The sequence below is a fragment of the Panthera tigris genome, chromosome A1, assembly GCF_018350195.1.
Source record: "Panthera tigris isolate Pti1 chromosome A1, P.tigris_Pti1_mat1.1, whole genome shotgun sequence".
Taxonomy (NCBI): domain Eukaryota; kingdom Metazoa; phylum Chordata; class Mammalia; order Carnivora; family Felidae; genus Panthera; species Panthera tigris.
In genome coordinates this window covers 237,256,017-237,266,967 of record NC_056660.1, presented here as the reverse complement: position 1 = coordinate 237,266,967, position 10,951 = coordinate 237,256,017, and the positions used below count along the sequence as shown (strand labels likewise).

Genomic DNA, 10,951 nt, shown 5'->3' with positions numbered 1-10,951 from the left:
ATCTGTTACTAAATGACAGATGGCCTGGTCATTAGCCTGCAGGTGACTAATAGCCCCTCCCCAGCGGCACAGGTGAGGGCAGGCGCCCTCACCGCCTTCCCTTCACTCGGAATTTAGGTGAGTCTCTGAGCGGCCCCTGGCTGTCTCAGTCACTGCTGGATCGGTTTATTTACTGATTCGGGAGGCAGGCTTTGTATGCTTGCACAGGCTAGTTTCCTCTGTGGAAACCTTTGCATAATACGGTGCAGAGAAGTAAAAAGCTTCGCAGAGAAGTAAAAAGCTTCGCAAAGCACTGCTTTGTGAAAAGCAAAATGTTTCTGCAAAGCGAAACTCGGAAGTTAGCCTTTACAAGTTACATACTCCAGACCACACTGGGGACAGCTGAACAGTAACCACAGCTTTGCCACCAACGTATAAATACACCAGGATGATTCTGGCGAATATTCTGACGCGGCCTCTGAAAGAGCGCAACCAGGTGTATACAAAGTAACCTTCCCTTTCTGAGGGGCTGAAACAGTCCACTCACCTGTTCTTTCTTGAGTGTCTTCCAGAAGCTGTGAGCCAACATCTGAAACCAGAATCTCTGCCTGGCGCTAAAGAACAGCTCCTAGAGCTGCTCCAAACCCCGGCGGCTCCACGACCCTGCGACCGGGGCCTGAGGGGTGTGGGGGATTTCTGGCTCGGCTCTTACATCCGGCCCCCTTCGCTCGTTCACTCACTCTACAGCCAGCTGGGTGTCTACAGTGCACCTCGCCTGAGCAGTAAGCACATAGCTTGGGACAGGACAGACCTGGCCCCTGTCCGTCCACAGTAACGGGGGCCAGGCTGCAAAAGTGACAGGGATGCAGAGGTAGGAGGCACAGGCAGGAAGATGCAGGCTTACAGCAGCTGGCGCCCAGGGGTCAGGCTGCAGGTGGGGCAGGGCCTTGGAAGCCACCCGAAGAAGCGTCAGGGCTCAGTCCCAGGGTCGCCCTCAGAGGGTCCAGAGCCATGGGTCACAGGCGCCAAGGGGGTCGGCCGGTGGGGGGGCCATTCAGGAGCCCAGAGGAAGCTGCTGCGCTCCTAACCCCCTCACAGCTGGGTAGGGCATCGCAGGTGAGGAGTTCGAGTCCGCGAGCCAAGGAACGCAGCAGAGGGGGACCAAAGACCACACAGGCAGGCAGCGACTGGCGTCTGGCTCCAGACAGACACAGGGACAAGGCCCAGGAGCCGACCGGGATGGCCCTGCTTTCTCCCGTCACCAGAAGGGATGCCACCCGACCTTCTCTCCTCTGTCCTCAACCTTGTGCCCACCCTTCCCTCTCCCACCACAATAACCAAGTCCACCTAGAGGATGCTTCGAGAAAAAGCAGGCAGCCCACGACAACTTCAGACCGGGTTCGAGAACTTTTCACTTTGATATTGTTGCAAGTGAATAACTTTTTGCAGTAAACAAATCTAAGTGTCACCCGAAAAAGTTCTGTCACAGCGGAAAATATACTCTCCGTCAACTGGACAACAGCTGAAGTCCTAAATCTGTACCTGTTTCTATTACGGTTTTGGAGCTAAAGGAAAGGCTGTACTGAGCGCAGTCTTACAGAAACGCAAACACAATGAACAACCAGAGGCCCAACACTGCCAGGAAGTGCGCCCCACCGGGTCAGGGGGAGGCGCACCCCCACCGGATCAAGGTGGGCGCACCCCACTGGGGGGCGCACCCCACCGGGTCAGGGAATGGAGCCCACCTTGGAAACCCTGGATCGATGTGAAGGAAAAGGACCAGTGTGGGGCCCCACTGCCTCCTGCAGGCCCCATCCTCAGCCAGGACCAGAGGGCGCCGCGAACAAAACTGCACACTGTTCCCTCCCGTCACGGAACCGAGAGTACATAAAGCCGATTCCGTTACAGACGAACCCGGAGGGACCCCCCTGCACGCTCCGCAGAACACAACTTGCAAACGCAGAGGCGGACATCCTGCCGCTCCCTTCAAGGCACCTCGCGCGGACTCGAAGGAGCCACGAGGTCCCCACACGAGAAGCTCATCAAGCGACAAAGTCCCATCCCGGGGGCGGGGGGGCCGCGCCTGTCCCTCGTGGGGCCTGCGAGCGGCGGGAAGGGACGCGGGACCGGGGGACCGCGCGGCGCAGAGCGACGGGGATGCAGGGATGGCGGGAAGGGGGCGTGGGGAGAAGGGATGTGGGGCCCGGCCCGGGGGGAGGTGGGGGCGAGCCAGAAGGGACGGGGACGGGGTGAGCGCGGCCAGCGGCAGGGCCGCGTGGGGGTCGCGGGCCGCGGGGGGCGGCGGGGTGGCCGCGGGGCCAGGCCGGCGAGACCCCCTCCCCGGCCGCAGGGGCTCGGGAGCGCACCCACCTGGGCCTTCCGCAGGGCGCCGAGGCGCAGCTCGTGCACGAAGGGGTTCCGCCCCGGGGGCGCCAGCCGCCGCGCGTCGCCGGCCCCCGCGCCGGAGGCGGGGGCGACCCGGGGACCGCGCGCCCGCAGCCTCATGACCGCCGCCCGCCGCAGGGAGCCGGGCGCCGGGCGCAGAGCGGGCGCGGAGCGGGACGCAGAGCGGGCGCGGGGCGCGGGGCGCGGGCCGAGGATGCGCGGCGGCCGGGGCGGGCGGACGCGCAGGCGCAGGCCGGCGGCGGCGTGACGCGGGGGGCGGGGCGGGCGGGCGGGGGGCGCCGGCGGGGCGAGGCCTGGGCGGACGGGGGCGGGGCGTCCCGAGAGCCCCGCCCCCGAGGGCCCGGAGGGCGGCCCCGCCCGCGCCCTGCGCCTGACCTCGGCTCCCGCCTTCCCCCCCACCCCCCACCCGCAGGGGGTGGCGGGGCGTCCCGGACCGTCGGTCCTGAAGGGCGCCCAGGCTCCGGCGGCGCCCCTCCCGCGGTGGCCAGACGGCGGGGACCCTCAGGCCGGGCCTGGCCCCCCGCGCAGCGAGGCCCGCCACGTCGCCCCGTCCTGCGGCAGCCCCCAACCCCCAGCCCCAGCCCCAGCCCAAATCCCGAGGGACACGACGAGCCGGGCCGCACGTGCAGAGGCCCGCGCCGACTCTGTCGAAGCTCCACAGGGACGGGCCCAGACCCAGCTCCTGCCGCTTTTCCTGCTTGCCTGCCCTCGCTGGGACCTGACCTCCGTGGGCGGCGGCGGGAGGGAAAGGAGGTTTCCGGGCGCTGCTGCTGGGTCCGTCTGTGCCCGCCGTCCCCGTCGCGAGCTGCACCCCAAGAGCGGGCCTGCCCCGAGAGGCACGGTCTCCCACCCGGGGAGTGCCATCCGCTGGAGGGGTGCACAGAGGCATTTGCTGATGGGACCCAGCGGTTCAACAGGGTCGTGAATCAAAGGATTCTTTCTTGTTGGCTCATTACTCCAGTTCGTGGAATTACTCCCTTGCACGAAGGGGAGGCATTTGGGGATCCTTCATTTGTGGCACAGTATTAACTGGGCAAAAGGTATCAAAATGTATAAATTTCTAAAATTTACCGCAAATGCTACGTGGTGAGCAGGGCTAAGTTTCTGTACGTGACTGTCCTTGTGACCCTGAAGGGCAGGAGGTGACCCATGAAGCAGGCAGCGGGCATGGGGGAGGGAGGGCAACTTGGACACAGTCCAGCAGCCCCTCGGTTCACATGATGCCTGAAATCATGAGGAAGTAGTCTGAATGCTTCCTGCATTGCTCTGGGACTAGGGGAAGGCCAGACCCTACTGTAGGACTGCCTGGCCATGGGGTCCTGGGTGTGTCCATGCCCTGTGAGGCTCCCCAGCCCTGTCCCTGCTTGGGCAGCAGGTCAGGAAGCGATCAACCCTCTGATAATCTAGCTGATACCCTGGCCAGCTGATAAGGAGAAGTGTGACCTTGCTGGGGGCCCTCCTGTGTTTAGATGGAGAGAGGAACACAGGACAAAAGAGAGGCCGGTGACTCTGCGGTGGCCCATGACACCCTCCACAGCCTCACCTATATAGAGGTGAAAGAGTGGGGCGAGGTCCCCAAACCCTTTCGAAGCCTCACGCTGGACTGGGGCAGGTGACCTCTCCTCCAAACCTCGCTTGTCAAATCTGGAGAAGGAAACTGGTGCAGTGCCCACATTTCTGCTGTGCGTGATGGCAGGGTAGCCCTTGTGGGCTGCGGTGGGCGCTGTTTCCATTGCCTGCATGGCCGTGGGCACACTGCTGACCTCTGAGCATTCAATTGCCAACTGCCCTGATCACAGACACAAGAGCCCAGCTGGGAGCTGGTGGAACAGTGTGAGAATTTATCCAGGGACAGGCAACAAGGAGAGGGCTTTTCCACTCCTTCCCAACAAGCAGATCCGTGGAGAAACCCCAAAGGCCAACAAGGGCAGAAAACAGCCAGGAGAGCAGGGGTAAGGAGTGGAGGGCCCAGATGGGTGGGTCTGTGGACAGGAAAGGTGAGGAGTCCAGGGCTCAAAAGAGTGAGTCTGTGGAGAGCAGAGGTGAGGAGTGGAGGGCCAAGAAATGTGAGTCTATGGAGAGCAGGGGTGAGGAGTGGAGGGCCCAGGAGGGTGGGTCCGTGGAGAGCAAGGGCAAAAGTGAGGAGTGGAGGGCCCAGAAGGATGGGTCTATGGAGAGCAGAGGTGAGGAGTGGAGGGCCCAGAAGGGTGAGTCTATGGAGAGCAAGGGTGAGGAGTGGAGGGCCCAGGAGGGTGGGTCCATGAACAAGAAGGGTGAGGAGTGGAGGGCCCAGAAAGGTGGGTCTATGGAGAGCAGAGGTGAGGAGTGGAGGGCCAAGAAAGGTGAGTCTATGGAGAGCAAGGGTGAGGAGTGGAGGGCCCAGAAAGGTGGGTCTATGGAGAGCAGAGGTGAGGAGTGGAGGGCCCAAGGGGATGAGTCCAGGGAAGTTCATTGTCTTGCACTGCTTCATACTTTCTTTGCTTCAGTTTTAATCCTGTGATGGAATATTCTAGAAGTCCCAGAGTGCTCTGGAGGCTTGACTAGGAAAGTTGGGCTTGGGCAAGGGGTTATATGCAGTTTTCTTTCAGTGAAAGGAAAAAGACATTCATCTCTGGGACTTAGTTTCTTAGTTTGGAAAAACTGCCAGCTGGGCCCTCGGACCCGGACTCGGAAGGCAAATCCCGCGGCGTTCTCCAGGCACCTTCTGGAACACACCCTGGCGCACAGAGCTGCGGGCCAGGCTCTGGGAAGCGCTGGCGGTGTCCCTGTGGCCCCTTGTTCTTACTCTGCTCCTGTCTGAGGAAGGCAGGTTCAGAGAGAAATGTTTCCACAGATGGACCGAGAGCACAGGACGTGGTCGCGGGCGTGGGGCTGAGTGTTCTGGGTCTGTTTGCGGAGTTTCAGAGTTATTTACAGATTTCAGAGACGTTCTCCTCCGTTTCCTTCTGATACTTCTTTTCAGTTCTGCCTTTCATGGTGTTTCCAACCCATCCGCACGTTTTCTCCTCTACACCGAGACCTTGTAGTCGACACCATCATCCGCTCGCCTCCCCGGCCTGTGGCTCCTTTGGGCACGAACACAAGTGCTTGTGAAGCCATTTCCGGATGCTCCATTTCACGGTTTGTTAGTTCCTGGTGGCACCACACTGTTCTAACCGCTGCGCCTCTGGAATCGTGTGCGCTGGTGACCGGTCGGGTGAGTTCCTGTTGCCGCCTCTTTTTAAGTCTGTCCTATTTCGCTAAAAAGTCCACTGGAAGCCTTGTTCTGGAATGTGCTAACTGCACACTTCACGAGAATGTGTTGTAAGGGTACCTGGAGTCTGTTTCAGGTTGGTGCTCTAAGACACACAGACGTGGACGTGGGACAGAGGATGAAGTTTTCCTCGTGCTTCTCTAGGCATGGGGATGGGGTGCTCCCCGGGAAGCACCAGGGGCCGTCAGGAGGCAGCGGGGCGAGGGGGCAACGCCCTTCACTGCGGCTTCCCCGGGGGACGCAGAGGAGGCCGGGTGAGCAGGGCGGGGGGGGGGGGGTAGAGAGCCCACAGAGAGGAGGGGTGAGTTGGTTTGCACGTGAGAGGCGAGTTACTAGCTCCGGGAAGGGCCACCCTCCAGGGTCAGCAGGCCCGGTGTCAAAACGCAGAAACGGAAAGGCCTGTGTAAGGCAGACCTTCGGGGCCTGCGTCCAGAGAGGTCCTTCCACAGGCCGGCGGGACGGACCAACTCCTAGTTCGCTGGCAATGCCTCCCCCATCACTGGGAAGGCGGGAGCCCCTCCGCCCGGCCCCTCGGGCGTGGCCCCTCCCGGAGCGGCCTCCCAGCCCTGCGGGCAGGTGGCCTCAGGTCTCTCCCCTCTGCTGTCCCCTGTGCCTGGACACCTTCGTTCAAAGCTCTGCACTTCCTTCAGGTCTGGCTGGTAAGACCTGGGGGTCCTGTTAGCCCCGGCCCCTCATGTGCGTATGGCTCTCAGTACACCCGTGCAGCCCACGTGCATTTTACGTGAAGTTCATTTGTTTGGAACAGGATAGTTTCCAAGACACCTTCTGTGAGTGAAATAGGGCCGTTTTATAGGTAGTCAAACTGAGGCGTAACAGACTGAGGGACCAAGATCATAGCCAGGGCCACAGAAGGCTCTGGCCTCATTTCCAGGGGTGTTTCTTTCTGCCCACGTGTCAGGACTCCCCGGTGGGCACTGTCCCGTGGCCATCCATTTCCGCAGGCAGCTTTCCACAGAGAGGTCCTATTGTTGCGACACTTGGATTCCAGATAGAACCACTCCCCTCAAATATGCAGACATCTGACATCAAATAGGGACGTAGATGCTTGACGTTATATTTTATGTGTAGGTTTTGACTATTGTGGAGGTGCAGTTTTAAAGGGCCCCGGAGATTAAAAAACTCATCCACACGGCACACTTCTTAGCCACGTCGTCTGTCGTCCGTTTTATTTTCCTTGACGTTAAAAAAACCGATCCTCGTGTAAAACGTGATCTGAAGTGATGATCTCTTCCACGGGTCTTCATCAAAATTTAAGAGGGTTTTGAAACTCAGAGGCATGGAAGCATTTTTTTTTTTTTTTTTTTTTTTTGGTGCTTGAGCACAACTTTCTTCACACTTTGGGTTTGCAGAACAAATGTTTACATGTAATTCTGCTTCCCCAAATGTCAAAAACCCCACAAATATGAAAACAGTTATTCTCAAAGGAGCCATCCCGCATGAAAAACAATCGTTTACAGTAATTCTTCCTAGTTGGCTTTGAAAAACGCTGTGTCGAATTATTTCTGCCAATTTGCAGAGACAGCGATCTTGTTTAGTTGGGGGGAGGGCGAGTTTCCAAGGGGGGAGATGCGCCGTGAGGCGGGGGCAGTGGTCCAGGCCCCGGGAACCCGCTGGCTCTCCTCCCTGCGATGCCTCCTTGTCGATAGAGAAGCACATGGCCCCCCAGGGTGAAGCCAGCCTGCCCGGCCTGCCTGGCACCTAGCTGGGGGCCTGCCACCAAGTCCTGGCGCTTTGCAGAGAGGACCAGCTCCTGCTGGCGGGACCAGAGGGGTCCCGGGCAGGAGGACCTGAGACCCGGAACGAGGCCGGGAGATAGCAATGCACGAGGTGGTGGGAACGCCCGCCGCCCCAGTGCAGGCAAGGCTCCTACAACCCAGACCCGGGCCGTTGGGCGGGTGGCGCCTCACGTGGAGCCTGGACGGCTCCCTGCCCCCTCCCATCCAGCCGGTCTCTCCCCTCCTCCCTCCTCCCCTCCCTATCTTGCCCGCTGCAGACTCCTGGACAGAGCCTGTCACACAGCTGGGTGGTATCTTGTGCCTCAGTCGCCCTCAGAGGTGAGTGGGCACAGCAGGTGGGGGTGGGCGGGGCAGGGGAGCCACGGGTGTCCAGCCGTCACGTGCGTGGGCACTGGCACGTGAAAGCAAAACTGCACCTGCGTGCACACCTGCCCTCTTCCCATCACCTCACGTGCACTGACGCCCAAGCCGCGGTGACCCGGGCCCCAAGGAGGTGTGCTTTTCACAAGTGGCTCGTGCTTTAGCAAACACGGAAACCATCCTGAGCGAGAGCATTTGGTCTCTCATCACAGAGGCTGGAAATCACCTGATCTGACTTCTTCACGTCAGGATTTGGCCATAAGAGGATCCTTGTACATATTTTCAACATTTGATGAGGCCAAGAACTCTCTTATTGGATCGGAGGCCTTTGATAAGCTACTCAACTTTGAAGCCTTGCGGGAGAGAGCGTATCTTCAAACAAGGAAGCGGGTGTTTGTGCTTGAGGCAGGACATGGTGGGGGGGGGGGGCGTCCTTGAGCCCTGGGCTGTTTGCTCCATCAAAACGGACACGGGATGTGTTTTGTTCATCATGTGGTTTTGGGGAATGATCCCCAGTTAGAACATGTGTTGGTAACTCGAGGCGACCCTGGTACTTGTTCCCAGCTGGAGAGGAATATTCGATGGGGGTCCGCAGAGCGTGGGCCCCGCCACAGAGGGTGGGTCCTACCAACACGACAAACACGTCTAAGCTCGGTCTGGCTCAGTTGTCCTTTTGGACAAAACTCCCCATAGGTAATGACTTCTGACAGTGTTTTCGGCGATCTTCCTTCCTTCTGTGCTCAGAATTCATAGGACTGCCCCAGAAAGCTTCTCGTAACCAGCACCGTGCCTGTGACCAGGGTTTCGCACAGGCCACAGTTTTGCTTCCCTACGCGGGTTCCATCCTGTGACCCGAGAAGGTGGTGGCCTGGGGCCGTGGGCACGGGTTCTGCTGCAGCCCTGGGGGGTGGGGGGGAGGCGGTGCTTCCGTCAGCCTCCCGTGCCCTCCTTGGCTGGAAGGTGGGGTCGGGTTGAACCGGTCTGGAGGGTTTTCGAAGGGCTGGGAAGGTGAGTGCAGCCCCAGTGCCCAGGATGGGGTCTGACGCATGGCACACAGGCTGAACGTGAGCCACCGTAGCAAGTACGTGGCACTCACTTCCCGCCTTCGGGGGGCTTGGGGGGTGGCCAGGGCACATGCCCACATCCTCGGTGCTCTGAGCTTGACGCGGCTCGTCAGTGCGGGTGTCGATTCTTTTCTGAAGGGGAGGGACTTGGTCACACGGCTTCGAGAATTAGATCCGGGTTGCAAATGGGGTTCTTCACTTCGACTCTGGAGTCTGTTACTACTTAACAAAGGCTCTACGTCCCACTATGCGTAAATAGGCACACCGACGAGGGGCCCTCCCGGGGGGCGGCCTGCGTGCAGGTGGGGGTCCGGCACCATCATTTACCAGGACGGGAACTTTGGCCAGGTCGTGTCCCCTTCCCGCCTGGGTCTGTCAGGTATGAACAGGTGGCCGGGCCCATGTCTGCAAAGGCAAAGCCTGCCCTCATCGGAAAAGGCCACCTCCCACCTCACTGCCGTGGGGTGCTGGGCTTCCGTGGAGCCCGCCAGCCGGGCCGGAAGGTCGTCGGTTCTGAGTTCGAGTTCCATCCCGGTGTCTGTGGGAGTGGCCGCCTCCAGACCTGGCTTGTTCTGTCACCATCAGAGAGATTTAGGAAGAGAACAACTCCCTGCGTGGTCCCGGGCCTGGGTCCCGAGGAGGCGGGCTGGGCGCGTGGGGGCGGGAGTCAGGGCCCCGGGTCCTCCCGCGTGCACCTGCAGACATTGAATCCCACTGCGGGAGGCGGTAAGAACTAAGGGAGCTCTGACTTCCCACCTTTAAAACAGAAGCCCGGGGGAGGTGCTGCACAGAGCAGAGCAGCATGACCCAGGGGAGCCGGTCTCGTGTGTGATCGCAGCTGCCCCTGTGCGCAGCGCCCAGGGAGAGGCCGCGGGGGGCGCCCGCGGAGTGCGCCCCGGGGCCCTTCCAGACCCACCTCCCGCCGGGATAAGTGCTCACGAAAAATTCGTGCCTAGTTCCCAACAGGTGCGCCGTGACAAGGGGTCCCGAGTCCCCCATGCACGAGCGGCTGCACACGCGGACATCTACGTGGCCCCTGCTGTTTGCAGCCACCCTGTACCTCACAGGGCGCGGGGTGGGGGTCGGGTCCTGGGAGAAGCCGACGCGGGGCAGGGGGCACATCAAGACGCCGCTGATGCAGCAGGTCTCTGCTCGTCCTGCCCGCGGATGCCGTTTCCAGGGTTGGGGCTCAGAGCGAGGGGCACTGGGGGGCGTGGGAGGACTCTCTCCACTTGGCCGGGCCCAGAGGGGAGCCTCCCGCCTTGGGGGTTCTGAGGAGCACAGTGAGCTGAATCAAGCGTGGTCCCCTTTGTCCAAAGTCATAGTAGGGGCGCCCGGTGCCTTCGTTGGGGAAGCGTCAGACTCTCGATCTCGGCCCAGGTCGTGATCTCACAGCAGGGGCTTGGAGCGTGGCCCAGATCAGCCTGTCCGTCCAGCGTGCGATCTGAGCGAGGGTCCCCCGTCGGCCGCAGGGGTCCAGGCTGCACTTGGCCGCACCCGCAAAGAGGCTTCCAGGGCCTGCCCGCTGGCCCCAATGGGCCCAGCCCAAGTTCTGTCCTCAGAGCCGCCCTCCGGTCGCCGGACCCCAGGGCCGGGGTGCACTGCCCATACCTCCAGAAGCCCGGCTCCCTGCTGAGCTGTGTGCCTCCCCGCCAGACGAACCCAGCACAGTGACCCACTCGTGACACGTCCGTCTGGGACCCTTCCTCGCTGGCGTGGGATAAGGGTCTCAGCTCTGCAGAAACCTTCATGGAAACTAGCCTTCCCTTCCATACACAGACCCCACCCCACCATCCACAACAACGGGGGTTTGCTTCTCCACAGGGGCTCTCGCCGCCTTTCCTGGGGGAACCGCCTGGATCCACAGCCGCTCCCAGTTTAGGATCAGGGCTGCTGCGCGTGGCTGGTGTAAAGCTTCGTCACCTCCAGTTGGCGGGCGTGGTGGCCAGAGGGACAGATCCTGGCGCCCCTTGCCCGGGTCTCTCTTTCCTGACCACTTACACGTGACGCTGTTTGGCCATCAGCCTCGGAGGGCAGGTCAGCGCCAGAGGACAGGGCGTTTATTTATTTCCTTTCCTGACATGAACCAGCACCTGGAAGGTGCTGCGTGGGGATCTGGAGTGATGAAGGGG

At 60.9% G+C, this 10,951-nt stretch overlaps 1 protein-coding gene across 4 annotated transcripts in view; it reads right to left on the bottom strand.

The window, feature by feature from the left end:
• Positions 1 to 2,484, bottom strand: part of LPCAT1 (lysophosphatidylcholine acyltransferase 1) — a 47,537-nt gene extending 45,053 nt beyond the window's left edge. For 3 of the 4 annotated variants that reach the window (XM_042998027.1, XM_042998036.1, XM_042998058.1), the window contains exon 1: positions 1,725 to 1,953. Coding sequence is in view for 1 of the 4 variants with exons in the window: in XM_042998019.1 (XP_042853953.1) it covers positions 2,350 to 2,484 (135 nt within the window). In the remaining 3 variants the exon portion in view is untranslated. Of the gene's footprint in view, positions 1 to 1,724; positions 1,954 to 2,349 lie in introns of those variants that run through there. The other variant, XM_042998019.1, reaches the window with a different exon arrangement.
• Positions 2,485 to 10,951: the final 8,467 nt, after the last annotated feature.